General features: G+C 38.9%; 1 protein-coding gene across 4 annotated transcripts; it reads right to left on the bottom strand.

The window, feature by feature from the left end:
- Positions 1-1,538: 1,538 nt before the first annotated feature.
- ca6 (carbonic anhydrase 6) lies at positions 1,539-23,594 on the bottom strand. 4 transcript variants are annotated; one of them, XM_062965675.1, is made up of 10 exons: positions 23,541-23,594; positions 19,624-19,715; positions 16,221-16,400; positions 12,608-12,756; positions 12,429-12,524; positions 9,782-9,848; positions 9,345-9,502; positions 7,666-7,795; positions 4,746-4,844; positions 1,539-2,567 (listed from the first exon to the last, which is right to left on the bottom strand). In XM_062965675.1, exons 2-10 carry the CDS (start codon positions 19,700-19,702, stop codon positions 1,954-1,956), a joined length of 1,572 nt encoding a protein of 523 aa, XP_062821745.1. In that variant the 5' UTR covers positions 19,703-19,715; positions 23,541-23,594; the 3' UTR covers positions 1,539-1,953. The 4 variants fall into 4 exon arrangements, with proteins under 4 accessions (XP_062821745.1, XP_062821746.1, XP_062821747.1 ...); XM_062965676.1 differs by lacking the exon at positions 23,541-23,594 and adding an exon at positions 19,882-20,010; XM_062965677.1 differs by lacking the exon at positions 23,541-23,594 and adding an exon at positions 19,847-19,951.
- Between the last annotated feature and the right edge of the window lie 436 nt (positions 23,595-24,030).

Raw genomic sequence — 24,030 nt, 5'->3', positions numbered from 1 at the left:
TAATATGAAAGAACCAAAAAGAAGACGTTGCACATGTCACTCGCAGCATTTGTTGTTGTTTACCTTCAATAGATTTCTGGATATTAGCATTTTTCTATTATTATTATTATTATTATTATTATTATTATTATTATTATTATTATTATGATACGGCAAAAATACTTATATATATCAGGAAGAGAATTCTAGTCCACATTATTATTATTATTATTATTATTATTATTATTATTATTATTATTATTATTATTATATTCCTGGTGATGTGTGTGCCTTGGGCACGAATAATTCTCTAAATGGAAAGTCCAACTTGGCCGTTAAAGATTAAAGTATTATTATTATTATTATTATTATTATTACTACTACTACTACTACTAAGATACTGCAAATAAATATATATATATATATATATCAGGAAGAGAATTCTAGTCCATATTATTATTATTATTATTATTATTATTATTATTACTAAAATACTACAAATATATATACATATCAGGAAGAGAATTCTAGCCCTTATTATTATTATTATTATTATTATTATTATTATGATACTGCAAAAATACTTATGTATATCAGGAAGAGAATTCTAGTCCATATTATTATTATTATTACTAAGATACTGCAAAAATACTTATATATATCAGGAAGAGGATTCTAGTCCACATTATTATTATTATTATTATTATTATTATTATTATTATTATTACTAAGTTACTACAAATATATATATATCAGGAAGAGAATTCTAGCCCTTATTATTATTATTATTATTATTAAGATACTGCAAAAATTCTTATATATATTAGGAAGAGAACTGTAGTCCTTATTATTATTATTATTATTATTATTATTACTAAGATACTACATATATATATATATCAGGAAGAGAATTGTTATTATTATTATTATTATTACTATGATACTACAAATATATATATATATCAGGAAGAGAATTCTAGTCCATGTTATTATTATTATTATTATTATTATTATTATTATTAAGATACTACAAATATATATATAAGGAAAATTCTAGTCCTTATTATTATTATTATTATTATTATTAAGATACTACAAATATATATATATATATATTAGGAAGAGAATTCTAGTCCTTATTATTATTATTATTATTATTATTATTATTATTAAGATACTACAAATATATATATATATATATATATTAGGAAGAGAATTCTAGTCCTTATTATTATTATTATTATTATTATTATTATTATTATTATTATTATTATTATTAAGATACTACAAATATATATATATATTAGGAAGAGAATTCTAGTCCTTATTATTATTATTATTATTATTATTATTATTATTATTAAGATACTACAAATATATATATATATTAGGAAGAGAATTCTAGCCCTTATTATTATTATTATTATTATTATTATTATTATTATTAAGATACTACAAATATATATATATATTAGGAAGAGAATTCTAGCCCTTATTATTATTATTATTATTATTATTATTAAGATCTGCAAAAATACTTATACATATCAGGAAGGCTGTGTGCTTTAGATGACTTTAATCGCATTTCACAACTAGCATGCACAAACAAGCGGTAACCTCTTTACGGCATGCACAACATATGTGTCGAAATATACATGGTTAAGTTGGGATAAAGAGTTTATAATGCAGGACTTTATTGCGATGCCAAAGGGTCGGCATATTAGACAAAGAGAAAGGGGAAACAAACGATCCGGAAGCATTTCCTAACAACTCCACAACGAAAATGGCACACCCAGGCCAGCTAAATGCCTTCATTCTTCCATTTGGTATCACTGCTTTGATACCGGAGATTTAGTTCCCTTTTCGGAAAGTGAACAAGTGAGGTTATATTAGCACGAAACGAGACATCCCGGCTTCTTCTCTCGAACGAATTTTTCCGTTCTGCCACCAACCACAAACCGACCACGCACGGGATCAACTGCACCCGGAGTCGGCGTCCACGACCACCCCCCCGAAGAGGGTCATGGGGGTCTCCCCCCAGGCGATGATGTCCCCCTTCGTGTCCTGCTCCCGGCAGAGGATGAGCTCCTGGATCTCCGTCGGCTCCAGGATGCGGCTCCAGAGGTTGACGTGGCTGAGCCACCCGGAGAAGGCGTTGGCGAAGATGTGGAGCAGCCCGTTCTTGTACTTGCCCAGGATGGGGGTCCCGCCGCTCTGGACCACGTACCCCTTCTGGACCTGCTTGGTGGTGCCCATCTCGCCGTTGATCCACACGTTCACCTCGCCCGAGTTGGAGGCCCAGGTGACGCAGTAGTGGATCCGCTCCTCGGACTTCTGGTGGAGCTCGAACTGGACAAAGTGGCCCCCAATCCAGACGCCCACCTCCACGCCCACCGTGACCACCAACTCGTTGTCCTTCTCTGGCGTGGCGTAGAAGAAGACGGTCTGCTTGCCTTGGTTCACGTTCTGGCTCCAGAAACAAAGAGTGAAGGTCTGGAGGCCCATCGGGCGGAGCGGGCGGACCTCCACGTGGCTCTCCACGTTGTCGTTGTGGAAGTAGAACGCCTGGACGTTTTCAGTCTTGCGACCTGGAACAATCAATCAGAACTAGTCAACTAACAAGGTTAGTATTAGTAAGCATAACAACAACAACACTACAAAGTCCAGCATATAGATCTTGTTTGCAAGGTTAGTATTAGTAAGCATAACAACAACAACACTATAAAGTCCAGCATATAGATCTTGTTTGCAAGGTTAGTATTAGTAAGCATAACAACAACAACACTATAAAGTCCAGCATATAGATCTTGTTTGCAAGGTTAGTATTAGTAAGCATAACAACAACAACACTACAAAGTCCAGCATATAGATCTTGTTTGCAAGGTTAGTATTAGTAAGCATAACAACAACAACACTACAAAGTCCAGCATATAGATCTTGTTTGCAAGGTTAGTACTAGTAAGCATAACAACAACAACAATACAAAGTCTACCATATAGATCTTGTTTGCAAGGTTAGTATTAGTAAGCATAACAACAACACTACAAAGTCCAGCATATAGATCTTGTTTGCAAGGTTAGTATTAGTAAGCATAACAACAACAACACTACAAAGTCCAGCATATAGATCTTGTTTGCAAGGTTAGTATTAGTAAGCATAACAACAACAACACTACAAAGTCCAGCATATAGATCTTGTTTGCAAGGTTAGTACTAGTAAGCATAACAACAACAACAATACAAAGTCTACCATATAGATCTTGTTTGCAAGGTTAGTATTAGTAAGCATAACAACAACACTACAAAGTCCAGCATATAGATCTTGTTTGCAAGGTTAGTATTAGTAAGCATAACAACCACAACACTACAAAGTCCAGCATATAGATCTTGTTTGCAAGGTTAGTATTAGTAAGAATAACAACAACAACAATACAAAGTCTACCATATAGATCTTGTTTGCAAGGTTAGTATTAGTAGGCATAACAACAACAACAACAACAATACAAAGTCCAGCATATAGATCTTGTTTGCAAGGTTAGTATTAGTAAGCATAACAACAACAACAATACAAAGTCCAGCATATATATCTCATTTGCTGTGTCATACTATGTCTTTGTGTCAATAATAATAATAATAATAATAATAATAATACAGAATCCTAGAGTTGGAAGAGACACCCTTCAAAGTCGCTCAAGGTTAATATTAGTAAGCATAACAACAACAATACAAAGTCCAGCATATAAATCTTGTTTGCAAGATTAGTATTAGTAAGCATAACAACAACAACAACAATACAAAGTCCAGCATATAGATCTCATTTGTTGTTGGATAAGTGAGACTCTACTGTGTGAGTTTGTGTTTGTGTGTGTGTGTGTGTATATATATATATGTGTGTATGTATATATATTCCACTTGCTTCACTACCAACAGAACCTCTGAAGATGCCAGCCACAGATGCAGGCGAAATGTTAGGAGAGAATGCTGCTGAAACATAGCCATACAGCAACTCAAGTGATTCCAATGTGTTGTCAAAGGCTTTCATGGCCGGAATCACAGGATTGTTGTATGTTTTCCGGGCTGTGTGGTCATGTTCCAGAAGCATTCCCTCCTGAGGTTTCGCCCACATCTATGGCAGCCATCCTCAGAGGTTGTGAGGAATATATCTCCATGTTCCAGAAGTATTCTCTCCTGACGTTTCGCCCACATCTATGGCAGACATCCTCAGAGGTTGTGAGGAATATATCTCCATGTTCCAGAAGCATTCCCTCCTGACGTTTCGCCCACATCTATGGCAGGCCTCCTCAGAGGTTGTGAGGAATATATCTCCATGTTCCAGAAGTATTCTCTCCTGACGTTTCGCCCACATCTATGGCAGGCATCCTCAGAGGTTGTGAGGAATATATCTCCATGTTCCAGAAGCATTCCCTCCTGACGTTTCGCCACATCTATGGCAGGCATCCTCAGAGGTTGTGAGGAATATATCTCCATGTTCCAGAAGCATTCCCTCCTGACGTTTCGCCCACATCTATGGCAGGCCTCCTCAGAGGTTGTGAGGAATATATCTCCATGTTCCAGAAGTATTCTCTCCTGACGTTTCGCCCACATCTATGGCAGACATCCTCAGAGGTGGTGAGGTAAGGATGCCTGCCATAGATGTGGGCGAAACGCCAGGAGAGAATGCTTCTGGACCATGGCCATAGAGCCCGAAAAATTCACAGCAACTGGGTGATTCCAGCCACGAAAGCAGCAGAGTTGGCAGATTCTTACTCGGTTTCTCGAGGGCATCCAGGAGATACTTCTTGATCTCACTGAGGTGGTCCTGGATTTGCTTCAGCTTCTGGGAGACGTTGTCCGAGTGGCACGTTTCTGCAGCGAGGAAAGAGTCAACAATAACCATTCTTGTCTAACAAAACTTTTCGAGGACCAGAAGCTATCTTGGGAAACACTATGGTGAGACCGAGAGCTTGGGAAAGTAACTCTTTTGGTTCCAAAAGATCTCAAAACTTTATGTTTGGACTCCTTGGACTGCGAAACTACTTTCCTCTTGAGCTGCCATCTTTCCACGGCTACTGCTCGTGCTTCTCTTTGGAAGCCTTCCCGTTTTCCGTGGCCTCGTGCTACTCTCGTTCCGAGCATCCAACTATTCCCCGCCTTTGACCTACTTCGTCATCATCGCAATGAAAACCGCCTACGACTCGCCGGGACATTTCTGTCTGAAGTCAGGCTGAATCCCAAAGGCCAAGAATAAACCGTTGGGAAATATTCCTAGAAGGGTTTGGCTTTTCCCCAATGGAAACAGACACTTGAGGAGGTGATTTGATGTTTGGAAGTTTCAAAGCAGAGGCTGGATGGCCATCTGTCGGGAGGGCTTTGATTGTGTCTTTTCCCTGGCAGAATGGAATCCAACTGGATGGTCACTCTAATATTCTATGATTCAGAAGCTGGGTGGCCATTTGTCTCCTATGCCATAGCAACATGCTATACTAATTTTATATCTATATACAGTAGAGTCTCACTTATCCAACATAAACGGGCCGGCAGAATGTTGGATAAGCGAATATGTTGGATAATAAGGAGGCATTAAGGAAAAGCCTATTAAACATCAAATTAGGTTATGATTTTACAAATTAAGCACCAAAACATCATGTTATACAACAAATTTGACAGAAAAAGTAGTTCAATAGGCAGTAATGCTATGTAGTAATTACTGTATTTATGAATTTAGCACCAAAATATCACGATATATTGAAAACATTGACTACAAAAATGCGTTGGATAATCCAGAACGTTGGATAAGCGAGTGTTGGATAAGTGAGACTCTACTGTATATATAAAAGAGTGATGGCATCACGGCAGCGGACAAAACAACAAAACTAAACACCCCACAACCTCAAAAATTGACAGCACAACCCCTCATCCATGCTTCTACGTTCATACAACACAAAGCTCCAGCTACTCCAGAAAACGGCCAGGCTTTGAGACTGCAAGGCTATTCACTGCTATTCCACCTGGCCAACAAAGGATTCCCATAAGCCACAGCAACGCGTGGCCGGGCAAAGCTAGTCTATCTATATATATAAAAGGCTTTTGGCGTCACGGCGACGCACAAAGCAACAAAACCCCAAACCCCCCAAACTCAAAAATTGCCGACACAATCAATCATCCCCGCCTCAAGTAAGATACAACACAATTACACTAAAAACACAATCACAACAGCAACAATGCTACGACTCCAACCACTCCACAAAACGGCCAGACTTTCACGCTGCAAGGCTATTCACTCCTACACCACCTGGCCAACAAATAATTCCCATAAACCTCAGCAACGCGTGGCCGGGCAAAGCTAGTATATATATAAAAGAGTGATGGCATCACGGCAGCGGACAAAACAACAAAAGTAAACACCCCACAACCTCGAAAATTGACAGCACAACCCCTCATCCATGCCTCTAGGTTGATACAACAAAAAGAAAAGAAAAACAAAATCCTAATTAGAGGGAGAGGAATAATTGTTTTTATCCAATTGCTACCAGTTAGAAGGCTAAGCTCCACTCACTTGGTCTCCTAGCAACCCACTCAGCCCAGGGGACCCTTTCCCTTAACTACCACCAATTCCTCACTACTTTATAGTGGTATAGTACAATATAGTAATTTAATGCTTATATTGTGCTATGCTAATAATAATAATGTTCATAATAATAATAATAATAATGAAATATTATTGAATAATAATAATAATAATAATGAAAAATAATGAAATCCAGCATATCTATCTTGTTTGCTGTGTCATAATATAATAATAATAATAATAATAATAATAATAATAATAATAATAATATGAAATCCAGCATATCTATCTTGTTTGCTGTGTCATAATATAATAATAATAATAATAATATGAAATCCAGCATATCTATCTTGTTTGCTGTGTCATAATATAATAATAATAATAATAATATGAAATCCAGCATATCTATCTTGTTTGCTGTGTCATAATATAATAATAATAATAATAATATGAAATCCAGCATATCTATCTTGTTTGCTGTGTCATAATATAATAATAATAATAATAATAATAATAATAATAATATGAAATCCAGCATATCTATCTTGTTTGCTGTGTCATAATATAATAATAATAATAATAATAATAATAATATGAAATCCAGCATATCTATCTTGTTTGCTGTGTCATAATATAATAATAATAATAATAATAATAATAATATGAAATCCAGCATATCTATCTTGTTTGCTGTGTCATAATATAATAATAATAATAATAATAATAATAATAATAATAATAATAATAATAATAATATGAAAGCCAGCATATCTATCTTGTTTGCTGTGTCATAATATAATAATAATAATAATAATAATAATAATAATAATAATAATAATAATAATAATGTTCATTTGATTTGTAAGCCGCTCTGAGTCCCTTTCGGAGTGAGAAGAGCAGGATATAAATATAGTAAATAAATAATAAATAATAAATTTGTCGGTAGGGTTTTGATTGTGTCTTTTGCCTGGAAGAACGTAATCCAACCGGATGGTCATTGGGGTTCTTCCCGCGCTAATATTCTATGATTCGGAAGCTGGGTGGCCATCTGTCGGGAGGGTTTTGATTGTGTCTTTTGCCCTCAATTGACAGACTAAGCCACTGGGTCTTGAATCTTACGTTGTTGTTCGGCTGACTTCTCTTTGAAAGACGACAAGACCACCCTGCCGTTCAAAGCCTGGATGTGCCGATAGTCGCTCTTTAAAGTCTCGTTTTCCCAGTCCAGCAAGGCATTTTCCAGCAGCGAAATCTACAAGAAAGCAAATTATAATTTTCAATATATATTTCACACATGTATCCTCAAACTCCCCTGGTTTGCAAGAATAGTCCTGATCAGGCCTTTGTCTTCCCACTTTTTCTGTTTATTATTTATTTATTATTTATTTATTTGCCACATTTTATTATATATTATAATTATTGTTATATATTATATATTAGTATATATTATAATAATAATTATTATATATTATTATATATAATATATAATATATATAATATATATTATATAATATATAATATATTATATATTAGTATATATTATAATTATAATTATATATTATTATTATATATATAATATATAATATATATAATATATTATATATTAGTATATATTATAATTATTATTATATGTTATTATATATTATATATTAGTATATATTATAATTATTATCATATATTATTATTATATATAATATATAATATATATTATATATATTATATAATATATTATATATTAGTATATATTATAATAATTATTATATATTATTATATATAATATATTATATATTATTATTATATATTATAATTATTATATATATTATTATTATTATTATTATTATTATTATTATTATTATTATTATTAGGTTGTTGTGACTTTTCCGGGCTGTCTGGCCATGTTCCAGAAGCATTCTCTCCTGACGTTTCGCCCACATCTATGGCAGGCATCCTCCCAACCTCTGATGATGACGACGATAATAATAATAATAATGGTTTATTCTCAACAATAGTAATAATAATAATAATAATAATAATAATAATAATAATAATAATAATAATGTTATAATAATAATGGTTTATTCTCAATAATAATAATAATGGTTTATTCTTAATAATAGTAATAATAATAACAATAATAATAATAATAATGGTTTATTCTCAATAATAATAATGTTAATAATACTGGTTTATTCTGAATAATAATAATAATAATAATAATAATAATGGTTTATTCTCAATAATAATAATAATAATAATAATAATAATAATGGTTAATTCTCAATAATAATATTAATAATAATAATAATAATAATAATAATAATGGTTTATTCTCAATAATAGTAATAATAATAATAATGTTATAATAATAATGGTTTATTCTCAATAATAATAATAATGGTTTATTCTTAATAATAGTAATAATAATAATAATAATAATGGTTTATTCTCAATAATAATAATAATAATAATAATAATAATAATGGTTTATTCTCAATAATAATAATAATAATAATAATGGTTTATTCTCAATAATAATAATAATAATAATGGTTAATTATTTAATAATAAATTAATAATAATAATGGCTTATTCTCAATAATAGTAATAATAATAGTAATAGTTTATTCCCAATAATAGTAATAATGTTAATAATGGTTTATTCTCAATAATAATAATAATAATAATGGTTTATTCTCAATAATAATAATAATAATGGCTTATTCTTAATAATAATAATAATAATGGTTTATTCTTAATAATAATAATAATAATAATAATAACACTTTCTCAAGAGTTTTTACCTGGCTACTGGACAACTTGATGTGGTTGTCAAACAGGGTCCAAATGACATTTTCTGTGCAGGGAGGGGTAGTCAAAGAGCCCTGGTACCGATAGAAATGCGAAAGGTTTTCTGGCAACATGGACATGACATCCAGAGTGTTGAGAGTAGTCGCCTGCCCTAAAATAAATAAACACAGAGACAAATTAACATCCCAAACTGATTTTCCAAAGGATATGCAACTGTAAAGATAAGCCGAAGAGCCGGCGTTGTCCATAGACACCTCCAAGGCCATGTGGCCATTGGCATGACTGCATGGAGCGCCATTACCGTCCCGCCGGAGCAGTACCTATTGATCTACTCACACTTGCGTGTTTTCGAATGGCTAGGTTCGAAAGCAGAAGCTGGAGCTAACAGCGGGAGCTCACCCCGCTCCCCGGGGCAAAACCTCGAACCTACCTGCATACTTGATTTTCTCCAAGTGGGACAGGAAATCGCTGTAGTAGGAATTTTCTAAATGGCTCTCCTATGGGAAAAAGGAATGATTTTGCAAAACAATACCCTCAAAATAATAATAATAATAATAATAATAATAATAATACATCACACAGTCCTAGACACTTGGGAAGTGTTCGACTTGTGATTTTGTGATATGAAATCCAGCATATCTATCTTGTTTGCTGTGTCATAATAATAATAATAATAATAATAATAATAATAATAATAATAATAATAATACATCACACATTCCTAGACACTTGGGAAGTGTTCGACTTGTGATTTTGAGATATGAAATCCAGCATATCTATCTTGTTTGCTGTGTCATAATAATAATAATAATAATAATAATAATAATACATCACACAGTCCTAGACTCTTGGGAAGTGTTCGACTTGTGATTTTGTGATATGAAATCCAGCATATCTATCTTGTTTGCTGTGTCATAATAATAATAATAATAATAATAATAATAATAATAATAATAATAATACATCACACAGTCCTAGACTCTTGGGAAGTGTTCGACTTGTGATTTTGTGATATGAAATCCAGCATATCTATCTTGTTTGCTGTGTCATAATAATAATAATAATAATAATAATAATAATAATAATAATAATAATGCATCACACAGTCCTAGACACTTGGGAAGTGTTCGACTTGTGATTTTGTGATATGAAATCCAGCATATCTATCTTGTTTGCTGTGTCATACAATAAAATAATAATAATAATAATATAATATCAATATCATGCTATACTAATAATATGACTAATATATTAAGTTGTATATGCATATAATATTGATGATAATATTATAATGTAAAACAATATAATAACAATAATACACTATTATAATTGTATATTATATACTGCAGTATAGTGGTATAATACACTATTATAATTGTATATTATATATTACAATATGGTGGTATTATAATTGTATATTATATATTGCAATATAGTGGTATAATGCACTATTGTATATTATATATTGCAATATGACTATTATAATTGTATATTATATATCGCAGTATAGTGGTATAATGCACTATTATAATTGTATATTATATATTACAGTATGGTGGTATAGTATAATATATAATATATATAAGTATACTATATAATGCTAATAATATAATATAATATAATATATTGTATGTACATATAACTTGATCATTTCTCAGCCTTTCCTTGGCTTGGAAAATCACATTTCTAAGAGGAATAAATATAACAACAGGGACAGGTTGCCCTCTAGCGTCCGCTTCGTTGTTGTTTTTTCACTTTTACCTAATGCTTATTTACATTGGTGTAATTTGGATTTTACATAATGTGTTGGATTTTTTTCGAACTGCTCGGTTGGCAGAAGCTGGGGCTAACGATGGGAGCTCACCTCCATTTCTAAGCCATTTCTTATCCATAGACACCTCCAAGTTCCTGTTGCCGGCATGACCGCATGGAACACCAGAGCAGTACCTATTGATCTACTCACATTTGGATTTTTTTCGAACTGCTAGGTTGGCAGAAGCTGGGGCTAACAATGGGAGCTCACCTCCATTTCCAAGCCATTTCTAATCTATAGATACCTCCAAGTTCCTGTTGCCGGCATGACTGCATGGAGCACCAGAGCAGTACCTATTGATCTGCTCACATTTGGATTTTTTTCCGAACTGCTAGGTTGGCAGAAGCTGGGGCTAACGATGGGAGCTCACCTCCATTTCTAAGCCATTTCTTATCCATAGACACCTCCAAGTTCCTGTTGCCGGCACGACTGCATGGAGCACCAGAGCGGTACCTATTGATCTACTCACATTTGGATTTTTTTCGAACTGCTAGGTTGGCAGAAGCTGGGGCTAACAATGGGAGCTCACCTCCATTTCCAAGCCATTTCTAATCTATAGATACCTCCAAGTTCCTGTTGCCGGCATGACTGCATGGAGCACCAGAGCAGTACCTATTGATCTACTCACATTTGGATTTTTTTCCGAACTGCTAGGTTGGCAGAAGCTGGGGCTAACGATGGGAGCTCACCTCCATTTCTAAGCCATTTCTTATCCATAGACACCTCCAAGTTCCTGTTGCCGGCACGACTGCATGGAGCACCAGAGCGGTACCTATTGATCTATTCACATTTGGATTTTTTCCCGAACTGCTCGGTTGGCAGAAGCTGGGGCTAACAATGGGAGCTCACCTCCATTTCCAAGCCATTTCTAATCTATAGATACCTCCAAGTTCCTGTTGCCGGCACGACTGCATGGAGCACCAGAGCGGTACCTATTGATCTACTCACATTTGGATTTTTTTCGAACTGCTCGGTTGGCAGAAGCTGGGGTTAACAGCGGGAGCTCACTTTGCTTATTGGATTCGAACCGCCAACCTTTCAGTCAGCAGCTCAGCGCCATTGGGGGATCCAGATAGTAGTTAGATGATAAATAATAAATAGACGGATGGATAGATAGATAAACAGATTGATGATAAATGATATCGATAGATAATAAATAATAGATATTAGATTATAGATAGATAGATGATAGACAGGTCTGGGTTAAAATCTGGATTAAAATTCCTTGCAGCAAGGAATGCAAGGGATGCAAAAAACAACGTACCACGAATAGAAAAGCGAGGACGGCCAGGCCGTTGGGTTTGTCCTTTGCTTCTTGGAAACTGGAGTAGGCGGCCGAGTTGTAGTGGACGATGTGCAGCTGCGGAAGGAGAGGCTCGAGGTCAGAGGCGGGTGCCCACGCCCATCATCCCCCCACCCGCCACTCCCCCGGCGGGCACCTACCTCTGCCACGTAGCGCATGCCGTCCATGGTGTGCTCGGAGCCGCTGGTCTCCTGGTCGCGGCCCCCCCAGTGGAGGTGGAGCTGGACCGCCGTGAAGACCCCCGGGAGGCCCTTGGAGACGCTCATCCCCGGAGGAAGGCTGATCTGCACTGCGGGGGGGGGGAAGGCAGCGGACACTTCACCCCGTGTCCTCACACAGGGCCGCTTCGCCTAGCGACAGACACCCCAGGGTTGTCCCATAGCGCCACCTAGCGACAGACGCCCCGGTGTCATCACGGAGGGCCACTTCACCCAGCGGCGGCCAACCCAGAGGGCCACTTCACCCAGTGACCGCCAGCCTGGTGTCATCACAAAGGACTACTTGACCTAACGATGGCCAACCCAGTGACATCACAGAGGGTCACTTCACCTAGCAACAGCCAGTCCGGTGTCATCAGGTAGGGCCACTTCACCTAGCGGCGGCCAACCCAGAGGGCCACTTCACCCAGTGGCAGCCAACGCAGTGTCATCACAGTGGGCTACTTTACCTAACGATGGCCAACTCAGTGTCATCACATAGGGCCACTTCACCTAGTGACAGCCAACCCAGTGTCATCACATAGGGCCACTTCACCTAGCAATAGCCAGCCCAGTGACATCACAGAGTGCCACTCCACCTACCAACAACCAGTCCGGTGACATCACAGAGGGCCACTTCACCTAATGACACCCAACTCAGTGTCATCATGGAGGGCCACTTCACCAAGTGACAGCCAGTCTAGTGTTCCCACAGGTGGCCACTTCACCCAGCCAGCCAAGTGACATCACGGAGGGCCACTTCTCCTAATGACAGCCACCCAAGTGACATCACGGAGGGCCACTTCTCCTAGTGACATCCAGCCCAGTGACATCACAGAGGGCTACTTCATCCAGCAACAGCCAACCCAGAGGGCCACTTCACCCAGAGACAGCCACTCAAGTGTCATAGCAGAGGGCCACTTCACTTAGCAACAGCCAACTCAGTGTCAACATAGAGGACCACTTTATCTAGCGACAGCCGACCAGGTGTCAACATAGAGGGCCACTCCACCTGGTGACATCACAGATGGTCACTCCGCCTAGCGACAGCCAGCCTGGTGACATCGCAGCGGGCCACTCCACCTAGTGAGGGCCAACCCAGCGACATCACAGAGGGCCACTTCACCTGGAAACACCCTTTGTAGTACAGACAGACACAGAAAGGATTCTAACGATGCTCCATGACATCACAACGTTTTCCGTGACGTCGCAGCATCGCCAGCAGAACCAAAGCCAGGAAAGAATCTACGAGATTGAAAACATGAGTTTTATAGAGCCGGCGGGAGAAGCAGCCTCTCCTTTTGAGGGAAACCGCAGCGGCCTGTGAGCATTTTATGGCCAACCGATTTGGCAGGGCCTTCCCATGAGCTGTGAAAAGGAGACAATGCCATTCATTCCTTTGCCAGATCCGGTGTCTTTCCTCCCGAGTCCCCGTTGAGCCGATTTGCAAGGAATCAAACAAGCCGAGACACAAAAGGCTAATCCCTTGCACATCCATGCAATTATTTTCCGGCCCTTTAATTGTGCAATTACACAAAGGGAGCCATTGTGTTTCGTAACTTAAGTTCTCTCTTATTTATTCTTTCTGCTGACAAAGAAGAGGGCAAACGTATTGAATTGCAAAGGGATTGGAAGATCTGGGGCTCCGGCTTCCAACTGTGAGGAAACTATTGCTCTTCTTAGACCAGAGCTCTGCATCCGCATTGTAGAATTAATGCAGTTTGATACCACTTGTATTGCTGGAGAGGATAATGGTTGGGACAGCCTGCTTGGTTATTATTATGTACCACAATGCCCAAACTCTCATTCGGCTTCTACATCGGCCACAAAGAAAAACAACCTCAGAGTGATAGGGGGTGCTGACTGGAAACAGCCAGGACAGAACACTTTATAAGGGAACCTTGGAGTGATAGGGAGTGCTGACTGGAAACAGCCAGGACAGAACACTTTATAAGGGAACCTCGGAGTGATAGGGAGTGCTGACTGGAAACAGCCAGGACAGAACACTTTATAAGGGAACCTCGGAGTGATAGGGAGTGCTGACTGGAAACAGCCAGGACAGAACACTTTATAAGAGTCTATACCAGGCATGGGCAAATTCTGGCCTTTCAGGTGTTTCTTGTTGCATATTGTATTTGATAATAAATGGAAGTTTTATCTCTGCTCCTGAACTGAAAGTCACCCTGCAGTGTAATAACATGCCAGTCAGTTTAAACAAGAACTTTACTTAACTTCGAGAGATCAAACAGAGTAATAATATATACAATAGTCTCTCTGCTTACAGAGAATAGAGGGAATAAATTAAATTACATAAATATGCCTCAGTGCCTTAGAAGTAACAAGGCTTTAGAGAGTCGGCAGCCATCTTCTATCCTGGCCTGTTTCCAGTCAGCCCCCTCTATCACTCTGAGGTTGTTTTTCTTCGAGGCCGACGGAGATGCCTCATATTTTATATTATTGTTCATAAACAGAGCAATAATATATACAGAGAATAGAGGGGATAAATTAGAGGGGGCTGACTGGAAACAGCCAGGATAGAAGATGGCTGCAATAATATATACAGTAGTCTCTCTGCTTACAGAGAATAGAGGGAATAAAATAAATAAATTAAATTACATAAGTATGCCACAGTGCCTTAGAAATAACAAGGCTTTAGAGAGTCGGCAGCTATCTTCTATCCTGGCTGTTTCCAGTCAGCCCTCTCTATCACTTTTTCTTTCAGGCGGACGGAGATGCCTCATATTTTATATTATTGCTCATAAACAGAGCAATAATATATACAGAGAATAGAGGGGATAAATTAAATAAATTAAAGTACATAAGCATGCCTCAGTGCCTTAGAAATAACAAGGCTTTAGAGAGTCGGCAGCTATCTTCTATCCTGGCTGTTTCCAGTCAGCACTCTCTATCACTCTGAGGTTGTTTTTCTTCGAGGCCGACAGAGATGCCTCATATTTTATATTGTAGTCTCTGCTTACAGGGAATAGAGGGAATGAATTAAATAAATTAAATTACATAAATATGTCTCAGTGCCTTAGAAGTAACAAGGCTTTAGAGAGTCGGCAGCTATCTTCTATCCTGGCTGTTTCCAGTCAGCACTCTCTATCACTCTGAGGTTGTTTTTCTTCGAGGCCGACGGAGATGCCTCATATTTTATATTGTAGTCTCTGCTTACAGGGAATAGAGGGAATGAATTAAATAAATTAAATTACATAAATATGTCTCAGTGCCTTAGAAGTAACAAGGCTTTAGAGAGTCGGCAGCTATCTTCTATCCTGGCTGTTTCCAGTCAGCACTCTCTATCACTCTGAGGTTGTTTTTCTTCGAGGCCGACGGAGATGCCTCATATTTTATATTATTGTTCATAAACAGAGCAATAATATATACAGAGAATAGAGGAGATAAATTAAATAAATTAAATTACATAAGCATGCCTCAGTGCCTTAGAAATAACAAGGCTTTAGAGAGTCGGCAGCTATCTTCTATCCTGGCTGTTTCCAGTCAGCCCTCTCTATCGCTCTGAGGCTGTTTATATTGCAGTGTGCGCTATGTTTACCTGAGTGCCCGTTGTTGTTCATGGTGAAACTGCCTTGCAAAGGCCCTTCATAGCCCTCGAACTGCAAGAGCTCCAGCTCCGGGCTGAACTGGACCTCTTTCTTCCGAATGTCGATGGGAGACTGGTGCAGGCCCAGGCAGTCGGCATAGTGGGTCCCCCAGTGGGTCTCGTCCAGTTTCCCTTCCGTAATATGGGGAAAAAAGAGAAGAAGAGGTAGAGATAATCCACTTCCAAGACTCTGGGGGTTGGTGCTCATCTCCATCCATAGACACCTCCAAGGTCATGTGACTGGCATGACTGCATTGAGCGCCGTTACCTTCCCGCCGGAGCAGTACCTATTGATCTACTCACACTCTGGGGGTTGGTGTTCATCTCTATTTCTAAGCCGAAGAGCCGGCGTTGTCCATAGACACCTCCAAGGCCATGTGGCCATTGGCATGACTGCATGGAGCGCCGTTACCTTCCCACCGGAGCGGTACCTATTGATCTACTCACACTCTGGGGGTTGGTGCTCATCTCTATTTCTAAGCCGAAGAGCCGGCGTTGTCCATAGACACCTCCAAGGCCATGTGGCCATTGGCATGACTGCATGGAGCGCCGTTACCTTCCCACCGGAGCGGTACCTATTGATCTACTCACACTCTGGGGGTTGGTGCTCATCTCTATTTCTAAGCCGAAGAGCCAGCGTTGTCCTTAGACTCCTCCAAGGCCATGTGGCCACTGGCATGACTGCATGGAGCGCCGTTACCTTCCTGCCGGAGCAGTACCTATTGATCTACTCACACACTGAGGGTTGGTGCTCATCTCCATTTCTAAGCCAAAGAGCCGGCGTTGTCCATAGACACCTCCAAGGCCATGTGGCCACTGGCATGACTGCATGGAGCGCCGTTACCTTCCCGCCGGAGCAGTACCTATTGATCTACCCACACCCTGGGAGTTGGTGCTCATCTCCATTTCTAAGCCGAAGAGCCGGCGTTGTCCATAGACACCTCCAAGGCCATGTGGCCACTGGCATGACTGCATGGAGCGCCGTTACCTTCCCGCCAATAGGGGCAGTACCTATTGATCTACTCACATTTGCATGTTTTCCAACTGCTAGGTTGGCAAGGAGTAAATCCATCACAGAGAGAATGACTGAAAGGCGAGGAGGGTTTGTAATGATTTGGAAAGTCAGAGACAGCGGAGGATATAACCTTGATAGCCTTGCCAGTATGGGATACTGGGAGATCGAGCACAACCCAGCTGGAGATTTCCAGTTTCGGACCAACTCAATTCCTCATCCCAAGCAGAGCAGACCAGTGAATTCAAGACAACGTCCATCAGGACTGCCTTGACGAGTTATTGGTTCAACAACATTGTTGTTGTTGGGCATCACTGTTGGGTTGAGGCTACTGTTGTCAAGAAATGCCTTTCCGAGCTTAAGGATTTCAAAAACCAAATAAATCTGTTGTCGAAGACTTTTGTGGCCGGAATCACTGGCTTTTTGTGAGTTTTTCAAGCTGTCTGGCCATGTTCCAGAAGCATTCTCTCCTGACGTTTCACCCACATCTATGGCAGGCACCCTCAGAGGTTGTGAGGTCTGTTGGAAACTAGACAAGTGGGGTTTATATATCCAGGTTGGGAGAAAGAACTCTTGTCTGTTGGAGGCAAGAGTGACTGTCGCAATTGGCTAGCTTAGCATTAAATAGCCTTGCAGATTCAAAGCCTGGGCGAATCCTTGGTTGGGAGGTGTTAATTGGCACTGATTGTTTCCTGTCTGGAGTGTGAAGGTGCGAGGCCATTCAATGCCAATCAAGCATTCACACTTGCCTGCAACAGGCAAGAGTTCTTTGTATAGCAACAACACAGTATGATCTATATACTGTATATACTGGAGTATAAGCCTAGTTTTTCAGCCCTCTTTTTAAGACTGAAAAAGCCCCCTTCGGCTTACACTCGGGTGAGGGTCCTGATTGGCTTATATTTGGGTCAGCTTATACTCGAAAATATATGGTACATTTATTATTTTTCTCTATTATTGCATGCATTATTTTTCTCTATTATTGTTGCTACTATTACATTTATTTTACTCTATTTTTATTATTATTAATACATTTATTATTTCACTCTGATCATATTATTCTTATTTTTGCATTTATTATTTTACTCTATTTATTATTACTTGTATTATTTTCCTGTATTTATTATTATTATTATTATTATTATTACATGTATTATTTTACTCTATTATTGTTGCTACTATTACATTTATTTTGCTCTATTTTTATTATTATTAATACATTTATTATTTCACTCTGATCATATTATTCTTATTTTTGCATTTATTATTTTACTCTATTTATTATTACTTGTATTATTTTCCTGTATTTATTATTATTATTATTATTATTATTATTATTATTATTACATGTATTATTTTACTCTATTATTGTTGCTACTATTACATTTATTTTACTCTATTTTTATTATTATTAATACATTTATTATTTCACTCTGATCTTATTATTATTATTGCATTAATTATTTTACTCTATTATTATTACTTGTATTATTTTCCTGTATTATTTATTATTATTACTATTATTATTATTACATGTATTATTTTACTCTATTATTATTCAAAGGATACATAAGCACATTTACATTGAAGAAGATGAGAATAATAATTTGATTAGAGTTGGACAGTCTTATCTTAAATTTGAGCTTTATGTAAATATTCAAAAACATTGAACCTACGGATGCCTCAATTCATGTAATTTTATTGGTATCTATTTTTATTTCTGAAATGTACCACCCTTGGCTTATACTGGAGTCAATGTTTTCCCAAATTTTTTGTGGTAAAATTAGGTGCCTCAGCTTATATTCGGGTCGGCTTATACTCGAGTATATATTTGTTAGATTTATTACTGCTGGGATCGGCAGAAAGCTAAGCAGTCTTATTTGTTCATGCTACTAGGCAGATGCTGAGTTGACGAATGGAGGGGAGAATTGAGACTGACGGCTGTAAGTGTCTCAATATACCCATCTCACATCAATCATTCACATTTGACAACATTCTTGTGTGTCCGGTTCTGGTACCGCTAACAGCATATGGGCGGTGAGCTATGGCAAATAATTCACCCTACATCCATAGTGTGATGTATACATTTGGATGCCACTATCACTAGTAAGGACGGCCTTGATCAGGATGCAAGGATCAGAAGAAGCGGACCTTTCTTTTACCTTCTTTTACCTATAATGTAATGTAATATAATACAACTAACAATACAATATAATGATATTAATCAGATATTAAATCCAATATTACTAATAATGTTACAGTATAGTAATATATAATGCTAATATTGTGCTATATTGTATGTACATATAACTTGTAAGCCACTCATTCCCACGTATTTCTTACCATTGTACGTCCATTCCAAGACATGCGGAGAACTCAGCTGCAGAAGGATCAGGAGAAGAACCCCGCTGCTAGTCTTCATGGCTGTCTCGTATCTGAAACCAAACGCACGTCGGGAAATCCTTTTATTTTCTTGACTCGGTCCCGGAAAAAAGGTAAACAACAATTTACTCTAAACCCGGCCCTGTTTTCCGCATCCTCGGCCAAAACAATAATAGATCTCAACCTGCTGTGGTCTTGTTGTTTTCGCTCTAATGATACCTTATCGACCCAGCAAGCGTTTTAATGGGAAGGCAAAAATACTCCTGCCAGGTTCAACAGCATGGGGAGAAAGTTATGGGTCCCGGCGGGCATCGACCTTCGCTGGAGAGACGCATCCTGGAAACATTAACCGCTAATGCTTCCCAGAATGCGTTGCGTCACAGCAATGGTCCAAAGTCACCTGGTGCAATCCGATTTCAAAGTGGAGACGGTCCAACCATTAGCCAGAATGAGGACACCACCTCAATACGCTTTAGGTATAATTGTACTCACAGAAGTCAATCAGTCATAATTCTCTCCCGAAATCCAAACAGCAAATGCATCCACCTCCACTGAGGTCTGTTTCAAACAGAATACAAAATAGAGTCCTGTGTCTGAACATGCTCAGTACAATCACATGGTCCACAGTCTTTAGGTATAGTTGTACTCACTGAAGGCTGTAAGTCATACTTCTCTATTGAAGTCCAAACAACATGCATCCACCTCTACTGAGGTCTGGTGCAAACGTACATCCACCTCCAATGAGGTGTTAAGCAGACACGCATCCACCTCCACTGAGGTCTGATTCAAATGTGCATCCACCTCCAATTAGGTGTTCAGCAGACACGCATCCACCTCCACTGAGGTCTGATGCAAACAGAATACAAAATAGTACTCATGGAAGTCCATAAGTGATACTTCTCTCCCAAAATCCAAACAGCAACATGCACCCACCTCCACTGAGGTCTGATGCAAATGTGCATCCACTTCCAATGAGATGTTCAGCAGACACACATCCACCTCCACTGAGGTCTGATACACACAGAATACAAAATACTACTCACGGAAGTCCATAAGTCATACTTCTCTACTGAAATCCAAACAGCAAAATGCATCCACCTCCACTGAGGTCTGATGCAAACGTGCATCCACTTCCAATGAGTTGTTCAGCAGGCACGCACCCACCTCCACTGAGGTCTGATGCAAACAGAATACAAAATAGAGTCCTGAGTCTGAACATGCTCAGTACAATCACATGGTCCACAGTCTTTAGGTATAGTTGTACTCACAGAAGACCATAAGTCATACTTCTCTACTAAAGTCCAAACAACATGCATCCACCTCTACTGAGGTCTGGTGCAAACATACATCCACCTCCAATGAGGTGTTAAGCAGACACACATCCACCTCCACTCAGGTCTGATTCAAATGTGCATCCACCTCCAATTAGGTGTTCAGCAGACACGCATCCACCTCCACTGAGGTCTGATGCAAACAGAATACAAAATAGTACTCACGGAAGTCCATAAGTCATACTTCTCTCCCGAAATCCAAACAGCAAAATGCATCCACCTCTACTGAGGTCTGGTGCAAACGTACATCCACCTCCAATGAGGTGTTAAGCAGACACACATCCACCTTGACTGAGGTCTGATGCAAACAGAATACAAAATAGAGTCCTGAGTCTGAACATGCTCAGTACAATCACATGTCTATAACCCCTCCCACACCAAAGAGATACAGTCAAACTGGCAAATCAACATACAACGATGGACCTGGAACTCACTTGGCACACATTTCTTATTAAATTTCAGTTATGGTTGTACTCACTGAAGGATGTAAGTCATACTTCTCTACTGAAGTCCAAACAGCAACCTGCATCCACCTCCACTGAGATCTGATGCAAACATGTATCTACCTCCACTGAGGTGTAAATCAGACTGAATACAAAATGGAGTCCTGTGTCTGAACATGCTCAGTACAATCACATGTCTATAACCCTTCCCAGGGACAATCAAACAGACAAACAGAATACAGTTTAGCAAATATTTATGTTAGCAAATAAATAGTGAAAGGCTTGGGAGGTTGCTATCTCCAACACTGGTCCCAGAGTATCTTCTTATCCCAGATTATCTGGCAGTGGAGATTTATATAATCCAATTTAAAGCGGACAGTCTGGGATCAGATCCTGGGATGTAGTCTCTCAGGGCCGTTCCACACAGCCATACACCTCAGAATGTCAAGGCAGATGATCCACAATATCTGCTTTGAACTGGATTATCTATCTGAGTCCACACTGCCATATAATCCAGTTCAATGTAGATATTATACAGTTGGTTCCCTTGACCAACTACCCTTAGATGGTGGATTTTGGGGGTGTTGTTTTTGGATTATAGCCTCCCCAAATTCTCAAAGAGTAGGACCAGCATGCCCAAAGCATACCCTCCAAGGACATCCTGATTTATCCTTTTTTTCCTATCTGCTTTTAACATGCCCTTAATTCAATTGCTACCAAATGCCATGTGGCTGTACTGAGCATGTTCAGGCTCAGGACTCCATTTTGTATTCAGTTTGCTTTACGCCTCAGTGGAGGTAGATCATTAACTCAGCAGCGTCAGGGTTTGGATCTGGACCTCAAAAGTCCCATTCCGACAATGGGATTATTTTACCACCCATCTAAATTCTGGAACGTAGTGCTGTCGAAGCAACAAGTGCATCTTCTGAACCTAGACTTCTAAGGCCCACGAGTTACAAAAACAACACTCCGCACTGACTCGGAAGGTGTGTTGCTGACACAACAGTGGGCAAGAAATTGCTGGCTTTCCTCTTCTGCTCCTTTCAAGGTTTGTTTACCCAACCTGGATCTACAAAGATTAGGAAATGTGTGTTTGGTTAGCTTTGCTATGGCACAGTACGGTGCAGATGTCAAAACCAATGACTCCTCTGCGGAGAAGGCAAGATGCAAGGTGGCAGGAAGCATTTCTGTGAACTCAGTCTTCAGATGCTATAGCCAGCGTGATATAATAGTTTAAGCCAGGGGTCCCCAAACTAAGGCCCGGGGGCCGGATGCAGCCCATCGAAGCCATTTATCCGGCCCCCAAGGCACAAGGACAGAAGGTGGTTGGGCTAAATGACCCAAGGGGTCTCTTCTTCTCTTACAACCCTTATTATTATTATTATTATTATTATTATTATTATTATTATTATTATTATTAAGGATGGGTGGTCATCTCTCAGGGGTGGTTTGCATCTGCTTTTGGTGCACAGAGGCAGAAGGGGGTTGGATTCAATGGCCCAAGAGGTCTCTTCCAACCCTCTTAATAATAATAAAATTATTATTATTATTATTATTATTATTATTATTATTATTATTATTAACATTGAGGCTGGGAGGCCATCTGTCAGGGGTGCTTTGCTTGTGCTTTCGGTACACAAAAGCAGAAGGGGATTGGACTCAATGGCCCAAGGGGTCTCTTCCAACACTCTTTATTATTATTATTATTATTATTATTATTGTTGTTGTTATTATTATTATTATTATTGCTTGGTGGCCAACTATAGTCTGGCCCTCCAACGGTCCAAAGGATTGTGAACTGGCCCCCTGTTTAAAAAGTTTGGGGACCCCTGGTTTAAGCATTGGATACAGACTCTGGAGACCAGGGTTTGAATCTCATCTATCTATATATAAAAGGGTAATAGAATCACGGCACCGGACAAAACAACTAAAGTAAACGCCCCACAACCTTGAAAATTGACAGCACAACCTCTCATCCACGCCTCTACGTTCATACAACAAAAAGAAAAGAAAAATTTAAGTCCTAGCCACAGCAACGCGTGGCCGGACACAGCTAGTATATGAGCATGGATATGTTTTGTATATATATCGTAGTTTAGCTCACCAAACTGTGTTGGCCCCAGAGATCCCAGCGTCTTGTCCACCTCATTCTGTCCTCCGTTCACGGTCTGAAAGAACATTCTCGGCAACCTACTTGTCTTCCTCCTTTGTGACATCATTGGAAGCATTGAGGTCTCATTCCATCAAGGATTGGGTTCGTAGTGTGCTCTGGATGCAAGTGAACTACAGCTCCTAGAAATCCTATTATTATAGGAGTTGTAGTTCACCTACATCCGGAACGCTCTATGAAGTCTTAACCATAGAATCATAGAATCATAGAATAGTAGAGTTGGAAGAGACCACATGGGCCATCTAGTCCAACCCTCTGCTAAGAAGCAGGAAATCGCATTCAAAGCACCCCCGACAGATGGCCATCCAGCCTCTGCTTAAAAGCCTCCAAAGAAGGAGCCTCCACCACATTCCGGGGGAGAGAGTTCCACTGTCGAACAGCCTTTCTCACAGTGAGGAAGTTCTTCCTGATGTTCAGGTGGAAT

Source organism: Anolis carolinensis, unplaced genomic scaffold, assembly GCF_035594765.1.
Source record: "Anolis carolinensis isolate JA03-04 unplaced genomic scaffold, rAnoCar3.1.pri scaffold_15, whole genome shotgun sequence".
NCBI classification, from domain to species: Eukaryota; Metazoa; Chordata; class Lepidosauria; order Squamata; family Dactyloidae; genus Anolis; species Anolis carolinensis.
The sequence above is the reverse complement of the archived record's forward strand: the minus strand, read 5'-3'. Positions and strand labels throughout refer to the sequence as shown.

Bases quoted from the DNA above. Each gene is read 5' to 3' on its own strand.
- ca6 (XM_062965675.1), bottom strand. From the start codon at position 19,702: ATGAAGACTAGCAGCGGGGTTCTTCTCCTGATCCTTCTGCAGCTGAGT. The intron at 16,401-19,623 runs GTAAGAAATACG...ATATTACGGAAG, and splicing joins CTTGGAATGGACGTACAATG to GGAAACTGGACGAGACCCAC. The intron at 2,568-4,745 runs GTAAGAATCTGC...TGATTGTTCCAG, and splicing joins GGATGCCCTCGAGAAACCGA to GTCGCAAGACTGAAAACGTC.